Source organism: Ylistrum balloti, unplaced genomic scaffold, assembly GCF_031769215.1.
Source record: "Ylistrum balloti isolate Yb309-2 unplaced genomic scaffold, AGI_CSIRO_Ybal_v1 Utg370964, whole genome shotgun sequence".
NCBI classification, from domain to species: Eukaryota; Metazoa; Mollusca; class Bivalvia; order Pectinida; family Pectinidae; genus Ylistrum; species Ylistrum balloti.
Window position 1 is genome coordinate 292,535 of NW_026782542.1, and position 24,920 is coordinate 317,454.

The window sequence follows — 24,920 nt, forward strand, 5'->3', positions numbered from 1 at the left end:
TTCTGTGACAGTTCGCTATAAACACCACATCGGTCACGCTTTCATAGTGCTTGACTTAAAAATTGTAAATGAAAGAACGAGACTACTGTGTGTTACCATGGATGCAGTAAATTTAAAATATGATAATTTCAAACATGCAATATGATTATCTAAAAGAAAACCACACACACAAGGCATACAAGGTGGGACTGTGACGAGGGAATTTTCGAAGTTTCGCTGTAAACGACATTGATAAAACAGTAATTAAAAAGCTTTATTTAAGAAAATAAAAATGTTGTGTCGGTATTTTCGAAGTTTCGCTGTAAACGACATTGATAAAACAGTAATTAAAAAGCTTTATTTAAGAAAATAAAAATGTTGTGTCGGTTACAATATGGTCTTTAATAATCACCATATGCAGCCAATCGTAGATTGTCTTACGACCATCGAATTTCATTAACTTAGCATACTCTACAATCTATATCCAATATATTTCAGTAAAACTTATCCATCCTTGCTTTTGTGTGTACATATTCAACTTGTGCAAGTTATAGGTAAAATAATTAATTTCATTTTCATGAACCACACAATACATTTTTTATTTCATTTTCACGAACCACACAATTCATTTAATGAACAAACACACATATACATGTAGTATAAATATCATTTTTTATAAGAAGTTTTCAATGAAAATCAATTTTGACAAATGCACAAATAGAAGGTTTCAAAAGATCTACATTTGAGGTTGATAAATACTCAAGTTGATGAAAAATATCAAATAAGTTACGTAAGTATAATTATTTCAATAGATTGAGAAACAAAGCTGACTTTACACATACTGTATCAGTTGTATCAACACAATAACAACAATGCGATGTTTGAAATAAACCGTAAGTCATTTTCTGTTTAATTATAATTTCATCTTTCCATTAAATCATTGTAGAAAATTACTTTGTCTTCATAAATGCAATTTCAGTTTCATTTAATGAAAGTTTAACTTTCATAGATTATTTTTACTGAAAATCCTAAAACAAAACGTGGGTAAAACTTTTTAAATTTCCATTCCGTGCACTGAACAGTAAAACGGTTTCAGATCAATTGAAACATAATTAAAATCTGAGATGGTATTACTTTGAATAAGTCTGTCGTATTTCATTACAAAAATAAGTCATGAAAACAACCACTTGAACGACGGCGACAAAATAATTCTATGACAGCCATATTACAAGGCTAATGACGGCTAATCTAATATTTGTAATACTGCCACTGATCGACGAGTCAGTAAGTCGTCATAGATCTGGGTAGATTATATATCCTGTCAGACGAAGGAACGGCAGACAGATCGAGGAACATAATGTCTAGATTTAATGTTGTCACGTCCTGCCATGAACAAAAATAGCTGCAGAACGTTTTCCTCCACGGCTATGACTTAACACTTCAATTCACGACTTAACATTCCAACTTACAGAACATGGAGCTATTGGGATAGTGTATTCAGTGCAAGTCACTTAACGTATAAATAGAAAACAGGAGATCTGATTGTCCTCCTCGTAGATTTTTGACATCCTCCACTCTTTTAATATCCATGGTTGTCTCTCTAGTATTCCATCGCAGGAACCAACCTGCATTGAATCGTTTACACTGATGGTAAAACAACTGACAATTGCTCAAGCAAAGGCAACAATCTCTTGGCCAATATTTCAGCAAGTTATTTACATTGCTAAAAATACACCATCAAAGAATATGTTATGTTAGTATTTTCTCAATATAATGTAATAGATATTCACCTGTTTATATGTAGGTCAGAATAAAAAAATAAATAACATGACGTCATATTTCAATACAAACAACATATATCAAATCAAAGTTTCGGTACTGGATTTTTGGCAATTTTAAAATGAAACGATTCTGACTACATTTTACATGTGTGAAAATAATTTTGCTAGTTCCCGTAACACTGCTATATAAGGGCGAGTGCCTAGGTAAACACCGGCAGTCTGGGTCATCTTAGGATGGGTGTCTAAGGATAAGTGCTATGGTCACATGAGGGCGAGTGTCTAAGGGAGATGCCAAAAGCCAGGGTCATCTAAAGACGGTATCTAAGGAACACTAACAGCCAGTATAAAATTTGAACAGATGTCAAGGGAGATATCCACAGCCAGGGTAACATAAGGAGGGGTGTCTCAAGAGTCATCAACAACCAGGGTCACACGAGGACAAGTGTCTGCAAAGACAGCTACATCCTAGCTATCATATTTCAATTTACTTATTATAAATCATCTCTATCAAATTTCACCCTTGCTATTATACATGCATCTTGTGTTTTATAATTCACGCTGACTGTCATACCAGTGTTTCAATTTACGTATTATGATAACACTCGACATCATATTTTAGCTTACGTATTACATTTCATCAACATGTCATATTGATTTATATCATTCATCATAATAAGTATATATCATCTAATGAATAAGAATCTATGCCATTTTAAAACAATTATATTGAGTTTATATAATTGATCTTCTTATAAACACTTACTTTTCCGGAACACCTGGTCTCATTCTCCTTGTTTTCTCATAAATGTCTTCATAAAAGCTTTCTTTTGTTTGTGTTATGCCCTAGTTTTCTAGACTTTAAGTGTAAGTTATGATGATGTTGAGATGTTGATGTTTTGCTGCTTTATCGTATCATAGTTGGTCCTAATCATTAGAATTCATATAATGTATGAAACGTTTTACTGCCTATCATACAAACCTTCATGATTAAGTGACTCAAGGTAAAAATCACATTCCCGCTGCTTGAATGGGTGGCTGATAAACATTTGGGGAAGTGGACCCGTTATGGAAGTCCTGTGTGGCCCAACTTCTTCGTTTCCCTGTAATTTAGTTTTAGTGTTAAACAAAGAAAATCGGGGAACGTTTGTTTCAATTTAGATGGAGATTGAAACAAAGGGAGCGGACGACCATTATCAAGAAACAAAGTTTTAAAAGGAGGATTAGATCAAGTATGTCACTACTGAAGACGATTTCTGTATTATTCACATTCATCCTAAAATCCTAGAAATGCATGATCTCAACGTGAGAATTTGTAAGGTTAGAACATAATGACAAAACCATGAGACTTCTGGTTTCTGCGTATTCACATTTTATGTGTACCACATAGAGTACATGACTTGTGAGTGATATTCATAAAATTTTAGTACAAAAGATTGATAACAGTTTGCTTGTTTTTTCATTCAGTTCTGACTAACATTGATTGTTTAGATATATTTTAGACTGCTTTCCCTCGCGGCAAATACCAATAAAATTTCCCAGCACAAGAAAAACGTCGTAACGTACCTTTAACTGTACATTGCCTTTCGTTCCAACAGAGATGAACTTATATGTGTCTTCGGACACGAGTGTAATTAGATACAGTCCATTATTGTTGTGCCCTTGCCTTCGAAAGCCGTGATATATGCATCTAGTGAACTGGACTACAAATTAACAAACATAAACTATTAACATTCTGTGTAGATATTTTCTTACGATACATAAAGAATTGTCGAGAGGTGAACATTTATCGTGCGTAGGTCACATTAAGAACATTAAAAAAATATACTGACATTTTGGTTCGTTGAAGCTTGGTAAGTTTTCCAGAGTTAAACTCCCAGACTGGCCATCCTTCGGACACAGGTACATTTTTCTACTGTTGGTGAAGTGCGATATCCAACACTTCTCCTTTCCATTATATTCCAGGTTATAAATTATCCGAAAACTTCGGAAAACTCTTGCAAGTAATCTGGTAGATATACCTATGGACTGCCCATTCTCACCTATAAAGAAAATATATCTGATCAATGACTTTATAACGACAGTACTGATAAGTGAATTATCAAATTTTCGAGGCAATCGACCACTTTATCAAGACGCAAATATTGCATAAATTACATCACATTTATGATACAGAAGAGATACAAAGGTATAAACTAATATAGCATCAAAAATGTTTTATATAAATCTCGGTATGTTGTACAATGTAGCCACTGAGCGTATATGTGATCGCCGCAAGTATATATAAGTAATGTTGCATACATGATAGAAAACACGCATTAATATATCATATTTATGCCCAACACTTATAAATAAATAATTCATCATTTATAGCAGATACATCTTATCATTTCAAAATTATACCGTAATAAATACATTTATAAAGAGTGATGATTTTTTGGTTTATTTAATGATTTAAATGGAGGAGGCCTTTTCCGGATCAAATTTCCTGCATATTGCTGTATATTGAATATGTTATTCAAGGAAGAGATACATTTACATCAAATAATAAATGCTTGTAATAGATCTATATCAGACCCATTTAATGTACTTTAGGATATACTGTAAAATCTTGTGTTTTCCATGTTAGCAACATGAGGAGCAGACGAAAATTGACGTGGATTAAAGGAGAAATTATCACTAGACTGTGATCTTTATACAAAACCAAGCGCCAATTAAAATCCAAAGTCTTTGTATAACCAAATAATTTGAACCCAACCAAAATATATAATTTTAAAGTATATTTCTGTATCAAATTTCTTTTGTGTTATTTGTTTATTAATTACACTACTAAATTTGAAAATGAAATAGTCATAAAATAATAGTAAATATTTATGTAATATATCTGTAAATTAAAAACGAAATAAATTTTCTTTCCAATAAAGGCAAAATATTTGTGATATTAGAATCATTCTTTCGTATCGAGTTTTCTGTTTATATTGCTATATCAATTCTAGAAGGAAATACAGATCATTTCAAACAATGATTAATCTTTTGTAATCGGTCTAAATATGAAAATATGTACTCACCATCTTCTTCAAGGAGTTCTATCTTGACTTCAAATGTTAGAATCTCAAACGTTTCATCATCCTCTTCATGATGTCGATGTATCTCTATCATCTACAGATACAGAACAATATAGATACAACCGGAAGCTTGATTTATTTTTTAACAATTGCAAAACAAGTTTTCCAACTTATAATCACTGTTGTTGGCCCGCACTGAAGCGCTGTCTTACTGTGGGAGTACATGTGGGTACCCAGCGAAGTTTTTCCACGTGTGATCAGGGAATCGAACCCTGGATGTCTAGGTGAAAGTCAATAGCGCTAACACAATGCATTCGGTCATCCGTGGACATGCAGTTTGTAATTATCTCGAGTCAAAATCTTCCAAAATTTTCTTTTAAAACTAACGCATTATCATATTACGGAATCAACATTTCGCGATTTTGATGTGAAAGACATCAATTTCACATGTGAGTCATTTATTCACGGATGAAACTTTCACGATTATCTCCATGGAAACAACCAGCTATACGAAACTAAATTGGTTTGAGGAGAAATATGACTAACTCTTACTAATGCAAACAAAAAACATCCTAATCAATGAACTGAACAAATCTAACATACATTTTACATATATTCTGAAACTTAGTTGTTAGTTAGTTGTTAAAATTAATATCAAAACCAGGCAGATTATTCCAAAATTGTCAATAAATGGAGAATCACGTGGAAAAGTAAACCAAACATTGGCACAAATATATTTGAAAAAAGTAGATAACTGTAAACAAAATGAAATGTCAAAATCAACGAAGAGTTAATTAAAATTGAAATATATATATACATATGAATTGATTAATAAATAGTTCGTTAACAAGCGATCACGATCTATCGTAATAAATTTACTATAGTGCACATATTTTTATGTTGCATATGAAGTAGACATTTACCATTGATTGATTCGTGTCCATCTGTATAAAGTTATACAATAATCTGACTACTTCCTGATGATGTAGGTTGCCTGTATCAGTCTCGTTGACGCTTATTAAGCGATCACCAGACCTGAAAAAGTAAATGATAAGTAGTAAAGCGATCTATTTATGTTGATTACGCCTGTTGGTTCCGGTGTCGTATACCTTTTTTCTCACTTAAGAACGTGAAATTACGTGCGAAGGCTGAACAAGATTCACACGGTGGTATCGCCGATTAAGCTCTCCAGCAACACATGTCTTATTTTCCTTGTACGTTTTCAAGAGTCTCAGTGTCAGTATTTTTTGTTTATATTTTGCTCTAGTTTTATTGAATTGTGTTAGGATTATGATTATGTTGACATGTTGGTATTTCCTAGTTTTATTGAATTGTGTTAGGATTATGATTATGTTGACAGGTTGGTATTTCCTAGTTTTATTGAATTGTGTTAGGATTATGATTATGTTGACAGGTTGGTATTTCCTAGTTTTATTGAATTGTGTTAGGATTATGATTATGTTGACAGGTTGGTATTTCCTAGTTTTATTGAATTGTGTTAGGATTATGATTATGTTGACAGGTTGGTATTTCCTAGTTTTATTGAATTGTGTTAGGATTATGATTATGTTGACAGGTTGGTATTTCCTAGTTTTATTGAATTGTGTTAGGATTATGATTATGTTGACAGGTTGGTATTTCCTAGTTTTATTGAATTTGTGTTAGGATTATGATTATGTTGACAGGTTGGTATTTCCTAGTTTTATTGAATTTAAGCTAAGATTATAATTTTGTTGACAGGTTGGTATTTCCTAGTTTTATTGAATTTGTGTTAGGATTATGATTATGTTGACAGGTTGGTATTTCCTAGTTTTATTGAATTGTGTTACGATTATGATTATGTTGACAGGTTGGTATTTCCTAGTTTTATTGAATTGTGTTAGGATTATGATTATGTTGACATGTTGGTATTTCCTAGTTTTATTGAATTGTGTTAGGATTATGATTATGGTGACAGATTGGTATTTCCTAGTTTTATTGAATTTAAGTTAAGATTATAATTATGTTGACATCTTGGTAATTATTTTTTTCACTTTACTCAGCAATACACTAAATAGTGTACAGGTTCAAACTGACCGCGAATTCCAATTACATCTCAACTCGTATAAAAATATCACACGATGAAATAACTAGACATATATAAATTAGAAATATCTAAAATGTTGATTTATATGAATTTAACACGTGTCTCGATCAATTAGACAGCATATTCAACCACTGTTATTGTCCGCATTTAGATTAAATTGAATGTTTTTATGGTCCATCATATACAGATAAACTTTGACCCGACAGGGACTTGTTGCGTCAGTCAAGTAGGTACAATGTACAAAGTATCCTTATTCTTCCTCCTTTAAATCATGTTGACAGGCTTCAAATATAGCTCAACTTTGTAAACACACTTTGAAAACGTTAATGAAGTAGTTTTAGAAGAAAACTCACTTAAAATACGGGAACTCTTGTGAACACTCTGATATAAAATGACCATCTGGTTGTGAATCAATCTGGAGCCATCCTTTATTCGAGTTCTTCCGTTTTATCTGGGACGTCTGTGTTGTAGGCAAGCGTTTTTGGTAACACTGACAATGAAGAACCATGTTGTCGATAAATGAAAGTACAGTGAAAGTACTAAAACAAGCATTAAGACAGGCATAGGGTGGCACGTCGTAAACTTACAAAAGTTACAATATTAAGCCGAATTATACATTCTATTCCATATTTGCTTTGGTGTAAACATATTAGAAATCAAAGTAAATTTAAATATATATACATAACTCCACCAAGAACGTATCTTACCTTACGCTCACTACGTGTTTCTTCCCTGACGATGTTGTCATAATAAGCACAATTTAGTCTCCTTACGCCGTCGGGTAAATCTAATTCGTCGAATGAAGGCGCTCTCTCTTCAACTGTATCAATACTGTCGCATCTGTTTTCGTCATGAGAGCAAGGTTTTTGTTCACGGCAAGACTCCTGTATCGGTAAGGTTTTCATGAGCTTGGTGGGACTAGGCATTGATTTATGATCTTCAATGGCAGGTTCCATGCGATCCTATGTCAATATATAAACATATATGTTGTCGTAGAAAATTTAATGAGAAATTTTCATTTTTCGTGAATATCGCAGATTTTCCTCGTAACACAGGGTTTCCAAAGATGCAGGTTGGTGAAAATTATAGGGATGTTTAACGGTCGTCATAATGATAAGATTGAGAAATTTCTTTGTGCGGTATGAAGGTGGAAGTATTTAATGATCGTTAGTTTGCCTGTTGGTTATGTTGTTGTATATATAGTTCTCATTTGAGTACGTGACATTACTTACTTGGATTGGCAAACGTTAATATGGCGGATGGCGTCGACGAATCATAAGACGATTAATTCTACTTGTACTTTTCCGTGTAAATTTGTCATTTTTTCATATGTTACCTTGTTTTACAGAATTAGGATGTTTTCTTTATGTTGATAGGGTGGTATACTATTGTTGTTTTTTCATCTCTTTTATCAATGATTTATGTTGTAAACAATTATGTTGCACGATTCGGAAACAAACCTTACCACTTGCTTCGTTGTAACAGTAAGCTTTCGTTTACAGCATTTGTTTCCGATCTGACGCAATTTCGTACTTTCATCAGTGTGTTCAATCCTGACATTACTGATGTCAGATACACAGCAGGCCTCATCACTGGTTTGGGGGAACTGTTCTTCCGAAGACATTGAGTCAAAATCAGTTGAATGATCTAACGATGAGTTTGTTGAGTTTGTTGTTTGTCGCACACTTTCATATCCGGATTCAAGTGATGAGCTCGACGTCATCGAAAAAAAGTCGTTTTTATATTCATTTGGGGACTGAAAATATAACAGAAATATCATGTATAATTCAATTCTAAACATATCGCAAACTATATCTGTAATTATGCCCTTGCTATGATAAAATCGATGAAAACAAACGCCGCAGATTATGCACCTACCTCACAGCAGAAAGCCATGGCGCCTAGCAAAGTCGGTACGTATTTAGGGTTTTAGCTTCTCAAGACCGCTTATATATATGAAAATATCTACTTCCGTATGTTTTGTTTCCCTGTGTATTCCGCAAAATCACAAGGTCAAAACTATATATGAAACATTAAAAACAGGAAGTTGTCAGTGTAAATCAAAATTGAGAATGAAAAACTTTTAAAATTGAAATATTATTATATTATATTATTATTATAATTCTATCAAAAATAATAATAGTACCTTTGAATGGTAATTATAAGGAAAAGAGTCGTTGGACACAAAGATAATGATCATTCTGTCATAGGGCTTATTAATCTCGAAAGATAAAATAAGATATTTTCAAACCTTATGTGTACTCCTTATGCCATTAGAACTTATATCATTGTTTCCACTTGTAAACTCCCAATAAAGAAAATTTGTCAGAGTTTGAAAAAAACTGGCACATGAACACTAATAAACAGAAAAAATATGTTATTTTACAGTGAAAGGGAATGTACATATTCATTTCTATATGAAATCGTCTGTATATACTGGAAGCGATATTTCTGGTTAAATATAATTTTCCATGTAGCAGTTGTGAACTTTGAAGACTCTTAATTTCAACAACATACCAAAACTTACTATTGCATAATCATTTAAAAAAAGGTTTAATTTCACTGGAAGAAGTCCTGGATCAGATGGTTTCATCGTAGAACTTTTCAATTTTTTCTGGAATCAACTGGATAGTTTTGTGGTATGGTCTCTAAATTCGTGGTATTTACAAGGGGAGTTATCAGTTACTCAGAGACAAGCTATAATCACCTGTGCACATAAAGGGAACAAACCAAAACACTTTCTGAAAAACTGGCGTCCAATCTCTCTACTAAATATTACATACAAATTAGCATCCGGAGTAATCTCTAGTAGAATAGCAGTAGTATTATACAAATGAATTAATAAGGACCAAACAGGATTTGTATCGCGGCAGTAAATCGGAGAAAACACAAGGCTACTATATGACTTGCTGTAATAAATAGAAGAACATGATATACCAGGTATGATTTTATATGGAAGAGATTGAAAAAGCATTTGATTCAGTCTCGAAGTTTTTTTTATTTATTTTGAATTTAAATATGATATCATTTCTTGATTAAAACTCTACATAAGAATATATCCGCTGCAATCAATCAGGGAGGCAATATATCTACTTTTTTTCGATATAAAATGAGGTTGTAGACAAGGCGACCCGATCGCACCATATATTTTATCATCTATGCTAAAGTGTTAGCTATCAGAGTACGAAATGACAATAAAATAAATTAATGGTATTAAAGCAGATGAGCTTCATATCCTTTTGTCTCAATATGCCGATGACACCCTTTTCATGTTAGATTGGACTGGTATGAACAGTCATTATCTGAATCTTTGAAAGAACTAAATACTTATGCAAGCATCTTTAGACTTGATCTAAACATTGATAAGACTCGGATCATATGGATAAGGACTAAGAGATATAACCATGAAAACGTTTATGCCAGAATTGATTCTGCAGCTGGGGCGGGAAAGATTAAATCTCCTTGGGATAGAATTTAACGTCAATCTTCATGTTATGCCAAAAATTAATTATGACAAGAATATAGTAAAACTAAGAGCAGTTATGAATACTTGGAAAAGAAGAAATCTTACACCAATAGGACAAATACACATGATCAAATCCCTTTTGATTTCATAGCTCAATCACCTCGTCATAGATTTACCAAATCAAGATGAAAAGACTTCTAACAAAATTGAGACCATTACATTTGAATTCTTGTGGAAAAGTAAAGTAGAGAACATTAAGAGAAATACTGGTGTGCAAGCTTATGTAAATAGTGGATTAAAAATGGTCAATTTAGGGGTTTTGCAGATGCATTGAAACTGAGTTGGGCTAGAGGACACCAGGGAAGTAATCCTCAATATAGTAAACATTGATGTCCTACTAAATGATGGAGGTGAGTATGTAAAACAAATGTCTAAATGGTTGTAACGATAAATTCTGGAAAGAGTGTGGTATAATTACAGATTTCAAAAGAAACGAGTATTAGAATGGAGAAGTCAGTGTTGGAAATACCCGACACTTACACCTTGGTCAATCTAAGAAATTAATGGCATGTTCTCAAATGAGGACAAAGTATACAACAACGGGACTAACAGGCAAACCAACTAGCATGAAATACGTCCAGCTTAATGTCGCACAATAAATTGAATATTGAAGTGAATTCTATACTCAATAAACAAATGGAATAAATAACGAGGCTCTATTATTTCAATGACTTGAAGACATTTGCAAGGTATCGCTTTTCGAAAGATTATGCAACTGACACAAGTAATTGCCAGTTTACAATACAGAACTAAAACTTCAAAACAAATCGTCTCCATAGTGAATCAATTGCATCGTACAACTGTCAGAGGTGCGAGCTGAGTGTTGAAAATCAATATATGTAAATATATATGTTTGGATTTGTACTAACCCAGTAATTTCTCAACTATCGCAATTTGTAAGATTAGATTATTAAAACACGTCTAGTACATACTGTGCGTACTGTCTGCAATTACAGATATAAAACCTGGCATATGAGGGTGCAGAGACTACTTGCAAAAATCGAACAGAATGGACACATTCGAACCAGCTGTCTCGCAACGCTTTTCAATTATTCAGTTTAATAGTAGTGAGAGTGGATAGATACGTCTGTAATTGAGATATTGCCTTCCTTTTCAAGATTCCCCTCCCCCCCCCCAAAAAAAACACAAGAAAATACCAATTTGTGAATATAATCATAACCCAAACTCAAATTGAATAAAGATGGGACAAAAGTGGCAAAGAAAAGTCAAATCTCGACGGAAGATGCGAGACTTTGATTGAAGAAATTTCGTAAATTTTATATATCAGAGGATTACCATCCATATCGATACAACAAATGTATTATACTGCATTAGAGATGTAACACTACTGGTAATTAAAAGGGATCAAATCGAAAGTGCTTACTCTCAAGATTGATAAACTGGTATATGAATTATTTTGTTTACCATAAAAAATGCTATTTACCAGATCAATGTCCATCACTCCGAGTTTTGTGAATGCCTCCATTTTCGAAATACGTCCCGTTCAGCATAAGAATTGAATCAAGTCTTGTTGCTGCAAAGTAAAGGAAAGTAGATCGAGTTAGTAGTCAACAGCTGATACACGAACCATCATACCTCAGATCGCTTAGACACAACAATTAAACAACGTGATATGTATTGTCATGTTTTTACTAGACCGGATGGACGATGTATCTTCCGGGTTATATTCGCAACGTTGTCGGATTCAGACAGGAGACAGTAAATGCCAATTCAGTGTATTACAGGACGCGATGTGATAGTGCTTAAGTATTAGATGGGAAAGATTATCAGTAAATATTTGTTTAGTGTTTTAATATTAGAAAAGAGAGATTATCACTTGATATTTATTCAGTGTATCGTAGGACGCGATGTGATGCTGGTTTGGTATGAAATTGGCGAGATCATATGACTGCTTTTTAACTGATTACGGTTACCAGTTAAATTTGTTCGCTCTCTCTTAGGTCGTGATCTGTGAATATTAGAACGCAATCAGTAATACATTTGGTTTTATATTAAAGAGATGCTTGGCATCCTGTCTATCGTTGTGGTTGTAGTATTGTCACGGCGTTTTATGATTTCTTCAACTGGAATGATTTTCAAAGGGAAAGTATTTATTTAAATAAAGTTAGACATAGAACTGTCGGTTTTTTTGTTTGTTTTTCCCAATTGCTTTTTTGTCTCATAACACTAGAATGTATTCATAATACTAGACATACCTCTGAGTAGTTGATGAATGGTTAGTGGTTATTCTTACTCTCTCGAATTGAATACGTCATAGGTGACGTCATAACAAAGCAAAATTACGAGAGAAACTGCAGACATCGTAACATTGTGTGATAATAATGCACATATATACATTTGTATGATACTTAATTTGTTTTAAGAGGATTTAATGAATTAGTCAAATAAACTGCAATCCTTAAGCAATATAGGTGTGAAACGAGGGACATATTTATCGCAATGCTATGGATAAATAGAAAAACGCGCACGGCATTGTATAATTTATGATATACATAATGAACAATACAGGATTTCCATTGGCTAATGTCCCATGATACTTTCTACAGTTTTACATCAATGCCTAGGTATTTGTAATAACTTATTGTCAAATTGTAGTTGTCTCCTGAACAAGGAATGGTCATGTTGAACACCCATTCCTCTTGCACGTGTTTCCTGGAACAGTCACTGAAAGCGAATTACTCCAAAAATGGACTATGCACTCGAAACCTTGACACCAGTTTATGGTTTGTTAACGGTATTTCGTTTGATGTATATTTATTTCTAAAGCAATCTCAGTATTTACTGAGCTTTTCATGTTTGGAATCCGGCACACACAAAAAAACACAAAGTAACAAAACGGAAAAACACCCCCCTTCTAACAAAATCCCACAATTGTGTATCATATATCACTCATCATAACTGTAATTTTTATATTGGTCCTATCCGTAATCAGGAGACGAGTATACTATCATCACTTCTTTAATTTATTATAGAGCAATTCCCTGCGACCATGCTGCCGTGCCTTTTGTATAATTTTTTTTATATTAAGAATACGTGAAAGCTGCCTGCTGTCTACCTAAAAATAAAGATGCTGAATAAATCAGCGTTTTAAAAATTTCCTCCTCTGAAGTGTGTTCAATCCTTTATCTTATATCATATACTACAACTGATGATATAGAAATTTTGCCCGACTGTTTATTTCCTGTTATGATTGTATTGGAGATCATTGATATTTAACAACAGCGAAAATGAAAGATTGCAAAAGGCAACGAAACAAAAACAAGAGATAAACTAGAAGTCATAAATTAAGGTTTCGGTACCTTTACTGCCAATGAAAACCGTTGACCATTGAAAACGCGTGACGGAGAGGACATGGTTATGTGTAATTATACCTAAGTATCTTGTCTGTGAATTTACCTTGTTGTTAGTTTAAACAATATGTCACATGTTCATACGATTGGAAAGTGAAATGCAAGTTTGTAGTTTCATATATTAATTATGATCAGCTGACAGTATTTAACTTCCGTATCCATTTTTCCAGCATGGTCAGCTAAACTATAACTTAACTAAATGTTTAGCCAAAAAACGTGATAAAAAATTGACCGAAAAGAAAAATAAGAGAAAAGGTTTGTATTAATATATAAAATTGCACTATAAACAAATGCATATCGCTCGTTTTCAGATTTTTCAAAATTTTTCATGAGCTTTTGAATCATTGCGTTAAGATAACAAAGTCTGAATGTTTGATTGATGTGTAAAACCGAAACAGTTTTACAATAAGGCCCTTTAAACTAAAGTTCCTTGCAGAATGTGTTAGCGACCTGGACGTTTAATTTCAGCCTTGTTAACCTACTAACGTTGTGTATATCCGGTGCTTCAAATATTTACATTCAAAGCAGGACAATATTCCTGCAAGGAGTGTAGAGAGCAAGTGATTGTAGACCCTGGAATATCGAGGTTGCATCAAGCACTGAAGATTCCATACAGGTACACTGTACTTTGAAAATTTACTGTTGTGAACACAGAGTAAGTCTATAATATGCTGTGAACAATAGGTGTAATGTATGATTACACTATACCAGACTGAAAATATGTACACTAGGGCGAGTTAGCATGACCGAGTTTACCGAGGACTAGCACTTACATTCACAACAGTATCAACGGTGACGAGTTGACATGAGTCAATTTAATAAGGGCAGTCAATTCGTCCCCTTCTTCAACAACAGTATATATGTGGATGTTCCTCTTCATACGTCATAACAAAAAATTTAGTTCAAATAATTTGATAATCTTTTTGTAAGACTTTTATATGATGATATATGTATAACGAAGTCCTGGTGAATTGCTAACCACAATCCGAAATAACTAATGTTACTCCTTGCTCTCTGATCTACTTTCACTGATTATATCTAAGCTAACGTCACACCCGCACTGTCACCTGGATGAATGACCAGTTATTGAACACCTGCACAACATTGTCTATTCCACATAACAGAAAACACAGAATAGGGAACACCTGTTCCACATAACAATTAACACAGAATAGAGAACACCTGTTCCACATAACAGATAACACAGAATAGCGAACACCTGTTCCACATAACAGATAACACAGAATAGCGAACACCTGTTCCACATAACAGAAAACACAGAATAGCGAACATCCGTTCTACATAACAGATAACACAGAATAGCGAACACCTGTTCCACATAACAGAAAACACAGAATAGCGAACACCTGTTCCACATAACAGAAAACACAGAATAGCGAACATCCGTTCTACATAACAGATAACACAGAATAGCGAACACCTGTTCCACATAACAGATAACACAGAATAGCGAACACCAGTTCCACATAACAGATAACACAGAATAGCGAACACCTGTTCCACATAACAGAAAACACAGAATAGCGAACATCCGTTCTACATAACAGATAACACAGAATAGCGAACACCTGTTCCACATAACAGATAACACAGAATAGCGAACACCTGTTCCACATAACAGATAACAGAGAATAGCGAACACCTGTTCCACATAACAGATAACACAGAATAGCAAACACCCGTTCCACATAGTCTAACCGACAACTCTGATAAACAAACACGTGCTCATCATAGTCTAACTGATCACATCGATCAGCGAACACTTGATCAACAGTCTGTCAGATTACACTGATCAGCGAACACTTGATCAACAGTCTGTCAGATTACACTGATCAGCGAACACGTGCTCCACAACGTCTACTAGATTACACGGATCAGCGAACACTTGATCAACAGTCTGTCAGATTACACGGATCAGCGAACACTTGATCAACAGTCTGTCAGATTACACTGATCAGCGAACACTTGATCAACAGTCTGTCAGATTACACTGATCAGCGAACACTTGATCAACAGTCTGTCAGATTACACTGATCAGCGAACACGTGCTCCACAACGTCTACTAGATTACACGGATCAGCGAACGATTGATCAACAGTCTGTCAGATTACACTGATCAGCGAACACTTGATCAACAGTCTGTCAGATTACACTGATCAGCGAACACGTGCTCCACAACGTCTACTAGATTACACGGATCAGCGAACAATTGATCAACAGTCTGTCAGATTACACTGATCAGCGAACAATTGATCAACACAGTCTGTCAGATTACATTGATGAGCGAACACCTGTTCCATGAAGCCTAATCGACGAAACCGATTAACAACCACTAACTAGGTCCACATTGTGTAACATTTTACACTGATTATTGAACACTTGCTTACAATTTACACTAACTAGCGAAAAATCAATATATCATTTCTAAAGAAAAATCTAAAAATTACTAAAACATTTTATATTAGTAAAATTTCAAATAAAATGTTTAAAAATATGAACATATGATACATGCAGTGAGATTTCTTCAGAAAATCAATGCTATTTAATCGTTAATATCTATTTCTCTAAGTTACAACACTAGCGACACCTGGTGTATGTATATAACACGTGAATAGAGTCACAGCGAGTAGTTTATTGTCAATACTTAAACAACATGGGGATTTTCAATACGTCACGGTATATTTTATGTCAATTAGTAGGTCTGTACTACGATTTCTTACTTGTGATATTGCCGCGTGACTCGATATCCTATGTAAATGTTCACAATGTTTTATTCACAAAGTAATGACATAAATTGCGTATTAGTCATTGTCGCTTGTACCGATGACTGGCTTAGCCAAGAAATTCTACAACTGTCTAACTGTTGCGCGACCACGGCATTCTAAGGAAGAACAACTGCCTAACTATTGCACCATCACGGCATTCTAAGGAAGAACAACTGCCTAACTATTGCACCACCACGGCATTCTAAGGAAGAACAACTGCCTAACTATTGCACCACCATGGCATTCTAAGGAAGAACAACTGCCTAACTATTGCACCATCACGACATTCTAAGGAAGAACAACTGCCTAACTATTGCACCAACACGGCATTCTAAGGAAGAACAACTGCCTAACTATTGCACCAACACGGCATTCTAAGGAAGAACAACTGCCTAACTATTGCACCATCACGACATTCTAAGGAAGAACAACTGCCTAACTATTGCACCATCACGGCATTCTAAGGAAGAACAACTGCCTGACTATTGCATAAATATTATTTAAGTCTAATTCATTATAAAGTTACCATGATTTAATACATGTGAAAAAGTAGACAAGGTTTGGACAATGTGAAACAATCAATCAATTTTCAATAAGATTCAGCCTAGTCACTGTTACGTCCAAGACGCACCATTGGGTTCAGATCCAATAGCAAAAACAAGTACAACGGTATGATATTTCAAAACGTGGTGTCTTCACTGCAAACAATCCGAGACGTGTACCCACACTCGATAGAAGAACAACTCCACAAAGAATCTATAGACCTGCCGCTGCAATAGAAACTAGATCAATAGGTGCGTTTGGGATCGGTTTTACTTTATACACACACACATATGTGTGTTTTTTAAAAAATATTGCTAACATACGGAGCCCGTTAACTGACATGCTTCATACTTATTTTATTTCGTTTTATCGAAATATTATTTCGTTTATTAGAAATATTAATTCGTTTTTTCGAAATAATAATTCGTTTTATCGAAATAATATTTTATTTCGTTTTTTCGAAATATTATTTCGTTTTTTCGAAATAAAATAAGTATGGAGCATGTCAGTTAACGGGCTCCGTACTAACACATTCATATACACATTATTTTTATTGTAAACCCGGATGAAATTCAATTGCTCAATAAATATAGAAGAGCTTATGTGTCGAACACGCACGAGTCGGATACATCGGATGAGTCGAACGTACAAACAATTCCATGTTTGTGTCGAACATTCAGATGCCACGTTGTCTCGGGTAAATTTTCCTGGTCGGTAACGAGTGTGATCGGTCAGCCGTAACGGTGGCAACAGGCCTACGTGCGCAATGTAACTTCACGGTATCGACCATCTAATCATTTTGTTTATACAGGTGCACTGGTAATTATCTCATTTAACCAAGAACTATGCGATCAAACAGCCATTGAAATAAAACATCTCATGTTTACTTTTTGCCCGTGAGTTGTTTTATTTCCAAATACTATAAATGTGAGTACAATATGTGTACATGTATATCTTTAAGTATTGTTTTCACGAAGTACCCAGTGTAACGTGCGTCTTTTGTTCAATCTTGTATGCATTATCCACGTGTTTGTGACTATGATGAATACAGTAAATGTCCTTAACCTACGATTTATTTGTATTTTGATAAAAAAAATATTGTTATTATAAAAAAGAGATGTTGTCTTGTTCTTTTCATCAATACCTTGCTATCAGACACGATCGTCGAAAATAGGGTCAGTTTAAATATACGATGTCTCGATTACAGGCGATAGACCAAAAACACGGTTGAGTCGAACCATCTGATAAGTCGAATATTTTACTTGGTCCCATCCACTTCGACTTATCCGACGTTTACTGTATATGTTACGTCACATTCTGTTGATCTCTCGTACATAATGACTATCGTGGTTATCCTGTTCGCATTCTTTAATAGACCAATAACACAATTATTCACATGGAATTATTCATTGACTGACTACAGGTTAATTAACCCGAAACAAAGCGAAATTATTTATGGAGACCCGGAGTAGACTTCATGTTGAATTAGAAACCGATGATGTTTTCATAATATATCGATATGTAAGCAAAATTAAAATCCATATTCGACATAAACAGGGCAAAATATTAACAGACTGAATTCTCGATTTTTTAGTTAAAATAAGACCAGAATATCCAGAAGGATAAGCGTCCTGGTCTTTGCTAATCAAAGTAGGTAAATTCACGTTCCCACATAGAACAATGGAACCAACAGGAACACTTAGGAGCACCAAACACGACCAACTCCGTATAATAAAAAAAAATAATTTCCCAACGACTGCGATCTTTAGGACGTCTGTAAAACTCTCTATATACCGTGTTTAATCTTCACAAGTATATGCAACTTCTATCACAGCACAAAATAAATTATAAAATGTAAAAGCGGTTTAAACTCAAGCCTAATTGAAGTGTTAAAAGTAAATGGCATTGAGGTAACAATCTATTAGGAATCATCAATGGTGACACGTGTGAAGTGTGATACCATATGACAACTTGGATGTTTGGAGCAATGTGACAAGAGGTGTAATGTATTATAACAAAGTACATATTTGGAACCATATGACAACAGGTGTAATGTCATATGACAATTTACATGTTTGGAGCTATGTAAGAACAGTTGTAATGTCATATGACTGTACACTTGTTTGAAGCCGTATAACAACAAGTGTGATAGGATTTGACAGCATACATGTTTGAGCCATGTGTCAACAGATGTAATATCATATGACAACAGATGTGATATCATATGATAATATTACAATGTTGAAGACATGTGTCAACAGATGTGATATCATATGATAACATTACAATGTTTGAAGACATGTGACAACAGATGTGATATGATATGATAACATTACAATGTTTGAAGACATGTGTCAACAGATGTGATATCACATGATAACTTTACAATGTTTGAAGACATGTGTCAACAGATGTGATATCACATGATAACATTACAATGTTTGAAGACATGTGTCAACAGATGTGATATCATATGATAACATTACAATGTTTGAAGACATGTGACAACAGATGTGATATGATTTGATAACATTACAATATTTGAAGACATGTGTCAACAGATGTGATATGATATGACAACAGATGTGATATGATATGATAACATTACAATGTTTGAAGACATGTGACAACAGATGTGATATGATAACATGACAATGTTTGAAGACATGTGTCGACAGATGTGATATGATATGACAACTGATGTGATACGATATAATAACATTACAATGTTTGAAGACATGTGACAACAGATGTGATATGATATGACAACAGATGTGATATCATATGATAATATTACAATGTTGAAGGCATGTGACAACAGATGTGATATCATATGACAACATTACAATGTTGAAGGCACGTGACAACAAGTGTGATATGATAACATTACAATGTTGAAGACATGTGTCAACAGATGTGATATCATATGATAACTTTACAATGTTTGAAGACATGTGTCAACAGATGTGATATCATATGATAACATTACAATGTTTGAAGACATGTGTCAACAGATGTGATATCACATGATAACATTACAATGTTGAAGACATGTGACAACAGATGTGATATGATATGACAACAGATGTGATATCATATGATAACATAACAATATTTGAAGACATGTGTCAACAGATGTGATATCATATGATAACTTTACAATGTTGAAGACATATGACAACAGATGTGATATGATATGATAACATTACAATGTTTGAAGACATGTGACAACAGATGTGATATGATATAACAACAGATGTGATATGATATAATAACATTACAATGTTTGAAGACATGTGACAACAGATGTGATATGATATAACAACAGATGTGATATGATATAATAACATTACAATGTTTGAAGACATGTGACAACAGATGTGATATGATATGATAACAGATGTGATATGATATAATAACATTACAATGTTTGAAGACATGTGTCAACAGATGTGATATCACATGATAACTTTACAATGTTTGAAGACATGTGTCAACAGATGTGATATCACACGATAACATTACAATGTTTGAAGACATGTGTCAACAGATGTGATATCATATGATAACATTACAATGTTTGAAGACATGTGACAACAGATGTGATATGATTTGATAACATTACAATATTTGAAGACATGTGTCAACAGATGTGATATGATATGACAACAGATGTGATATGATATAACATTACAATGTTTGAAGACATGTGACAACAGATGTGATATGATAACATGACAATGTTTGAAGACATGTGTCAACAGATGTGATATGATATGACAACTGATGTGATACGATATGATAACATTACAATGTTTGAAGACATGTGACAACAGATGTGATATGATATGACAACAGATGTGATATCATATGATAATATTACAATGTTGAAGGCATGTGACAACAGATGTGATATCATATGACAACATTACAATGTTGAAGGCACGTGACAACAAGTGTGATATGATAACATTACAATGTTGAAGACATGTGTCAACAGATGTGATATCATATGATAACTTTACAATGTTTGAAGACATGTGTCAACAGATGTGATATCATATGATAACATTACAATGTTTGAAGACATGTGTCAACAGACGTGATATCACATGATAACATTACAATGTTGAAGACATGTGACAACAGATGTGATATGATATGACAACAGATGTTATATCATATGATAACATAACAATATTTGAAGACATGTGTCAACAGATGTGATATCATATGATAACTTTACAATGTTGAAGACATATGACAACAGATGTGATATGATATGATAACATTACAATGTTTGAAGACATGTGACAACAGATGTGATATCATATGACAACAGATGTGATATGATATGATAACATTACAATGTTGAAGACATGTGACAACGAGTGTGATACCAGTTAACAACATAAATGTCTGGAGTCATGTGACAGTAGGTGTGATGCCAAAAAAAGAGGTCGAGAGGAGGTTAGGTCTTTTTCTCATCAGATTTACCCATTATTATAAACATGACATGAGTCCTCTTTGAAAGTAAAAAGATAGGGCGGGGTTTGAGGGGGGGTACTTTTTGGGCCGGGAGAGAAGGGGGGTGGGGTAGGGGGATTCGGGAGGGTGCCTCCAGAACCAAGGAACCTCCCTTATATTCGAGCCTGTAGGACGAACGGCATTCATTACTGGGTTCTGTTGTAAAAGTATTAGGTTAACATATCCCGTCACGTAATTTAATACATTAATAAATCTAGGAGACTATATATCGTCTGGTGTCGACCGAAAACAACCCACAACCCATGCCCTAGCACGATATCAACACATGAGTCATCACGGAATCAAATAGCCTCCATTTCTACCGTACATAGGTTAACAGGCCTATAATTACATAATCTTCTCTCTAACACTTACTGTTAATAGTGGCTATTTACAACATGGACATGCTTAATAGGATTTGTACGATTTCCGATCTAAGAAATAAGTTTTCTCTTGTATATAACTTTAAACTTACCAAGCGTGGATGTAAAATCCTTGGAGTGTCCCTAAAAGTGCTACAGTCATACTGATTCTATTTATAGACCTGTGTGATTTCCAAATCCCTCTGCACATATTTACAAAGTATGTTTGTGTATGTGTGCGACTTTTATCGATCGTGTTAGAGCACTTATGTTGTGAATGTCATCTTCCGTCATAAGTAAACATTTTACAACACTACACATAAGTATCTATAAGTATACTGACACATTGTGTTAACTTATATCAAATGATTTCTCTTCCTCTCCTTCGTACACCAGCGAATATTTATGATCTAGATAAAACGTCAGTTTAAAAAATGGACGTATATTTATATATTTTTTTTATTTTCAGAAGATTTACATGGAATACCTGATGACTGATTTTATATTAAACATATTTGTCAATATCTTGTGACTTGTATGGACCTTATAACATATTTATTTGACTCAGCGAGGTCAAGGCTATACAGTTCGCAAAATAAATATAACGAACAATGCAATAATAATAATAATTAATTATTATAAGACTCTTTTATATACGGGTATGTACGAGGGTTTTACCATATTTTGTGACCCTCGGAGGTGGAATATCCCTATCCTACATACACACATAATGAAAGAGTCTTTTTCTCTCATATCTTTACCAAAAGTTTGGGAAAAGGACTGTCGGACGGCCATTATCTTCATTTTTTTTTATTTTTTTTAAATCCAAGTTTTTTTTTTATAAAAAACGAACTGGATATTCTTAACGATCATACCCATATTTTACAAACTTTTAGTTTGCTGTCAAATTTCAAACCATTTTTCGGTATATTGCAGGATGAATATATTATTCGTAGATGAAAAAAAAACCAAAAATGATCTCTGTGTGATTATATAGTATGTGTACGTAAACATCCGCGAAAAGAAATTGCTCCGCCAAATACTTCAAAGAAATCAACAAGGAACGGATTTTTATAATTGAACATATAGGTTTATCATCAACAATAACATATTTGATCATTTTAAGAAATATATCAATGTATCTTTTTACTGTTTTAACATTTTTTCAAAATATTGTGACGCTGACATGACGTCACCATAGTCACAGGAATTCCATTCATAAATTCAAGGCGTGACGTCACACGATCTTCTATTCCGAGTCGCTGTCGCTCTCGATCACCATGATTCGACGACGTTTGGGTGGTGGAACATTTGTGGTGATATTTACGGTGATTTGGCAATTTTCAATGTGAGAACCAGCAAACAAGGATTCGATGCGAGTTTCAGATTGTTTCTGTGACACAGGATTTTAGGTGTTAAACGTGTTTTCTTGTTGTGATGACAATGGTAAACACACTGTGACATCATACGTAGGCCTAGTAACTGTTGAAGTTGATGAAATGGTGGCAGAGAATGGTGTTCGGTTTGAGGGAATTAATTCGGAGCGTTTTGTGTTTGACAACATATTGGAAATCATGTACTTCTGTCTGTCATTCAGTGTCCTGTAATTATTCAGCGACTGTGTGTTTTTATGACCCGTGACGCTGTAAGAGTTGTTTCCCCTGAACACAGTTACTCCGCGCACGTGTTTGCCCATGTAAGATAGAATTTTCTTACATAGCTATCTTATATGGGCAAACTCTATCCAATATGGCGGGATATGAGAGAAAGAACTATCCTATGTATTTCTATTAGGTTTCCATTTGCCTTTTGACTTCTTCGTTTTTTGCTAATAACAATTTTTTCTACCAAAAAAAAATTTTGATGGCATTTATGAGGACATTAAGATTCAAGGATTTGTAAGACATCTACATTTGTTGTGCTTGATAATTATTAATTATTATTATTCACATAGCTACAACGTTTTGAGAATATTCCAAAAAGAAAGGAATTCTTATTTAAGCAAACGGAATTAAAAATAAATAAAACACGCTTACAAATCTCTGAAGATAAGCTTGACCCTCCCTACATTCCCATAGACAATAGTTTCAATTTCCACATTGCAAAAAGTACCTAGTGGGTTAGGGTGTAGTTATACTTTATATAGAAATGTATTGGTATCCAACATATGATGTATTATTCTAACTTGGAACCACTGTAACTTAGAATTAATGGTTATTGTATAAGGTATATTTTTATCACTTTCCATATTGATATCAAACTCTTGGTTCCATTGTCTTGTTCCAGTAGATATTGACAGTGGTGTAATAAATACAGTTATAAAAATCTTTGGAACCTCTTCTTTTCTTGAAAAAAATATTTCAAAAATAAGCAGTATAATGTGTTGTGAATGTTTTTCTAAATGAAATTCTAATTTTCCTGAAACCTTGTCACTAGCCCATGTTAATGAAGAAAGTTGGTATTAATTTGGAAATGGTGCAGCAAATCGTCAAATGTATGAACATCTCCAGCCCTAGACCAGTTTGGATAAAAAAAAACCAAACGAATTATTAAACTGGATTTCTTTGTTATACAAAAGAGCTATTTTCAGGATAGAACTTTGTTGAGCAATTCTCATGGATTCAGAGTTGTTCAGAATACTCCAAAGATTTAAAAACATTTTTCCAAAATAAGTTGCGACAGTACATTCCACATAAACTGATATATTCTTTCCCACAGTTAAACATCAATAGTTGACCTAAGAATCAGATTCCATTAACCAGATGACTGAACTATTCTTCTCACCCAAACGTGCTAAGGTGAATGAATGCATGTAAATCAACCATTTTAAAACCAGCATCTGTATAGTTTTGAATAATAACATCACTTATTATTTCAAGGAATTTACTATTTCATAT

The 24,920-nt window shown here is 33.8% G+C and overlaps 1 protein-coding gene across 1 annotated transcript; it reads right to left on the bottom strand.

Annotated features, from left to right (window-relative positions):
- Positions 1–601: 601 nt before the first annotated feature.
- On the bottom strand, positions 602–22,199 carry LOC132559753 (uncharacterized). Its single transcript, XM_060224376.1, has 11 exons — positions 22,137–22,199; positions 11,879–11,968; positions 8,374–8,664; positions 7,616–7,870; positions 7,262–7,398; positions 5,746–5,857; positions 4,826–4,916; positions 3,590–3,799; positions 3,324–3,460; positions 2,740–2,860; positions 602–1,604 (listed from the first exon to the last, which is right to left on the bottom strand). Exons 2-11 carry the CDS (start codon positions 11,918–11,920, stop codon positions 1,477–1,479), a joined length of 1,524 nt encoding a protein of 507 aa, XP_060080359.1. The 5' UTR covers positions 11,921–11,968; positions 22,137–22,199; the 3' UTR covers positions 602–1,476.
- Between the last annotated feature and the right edge of the window lie 2,721 nt (positions 22,200–24,920).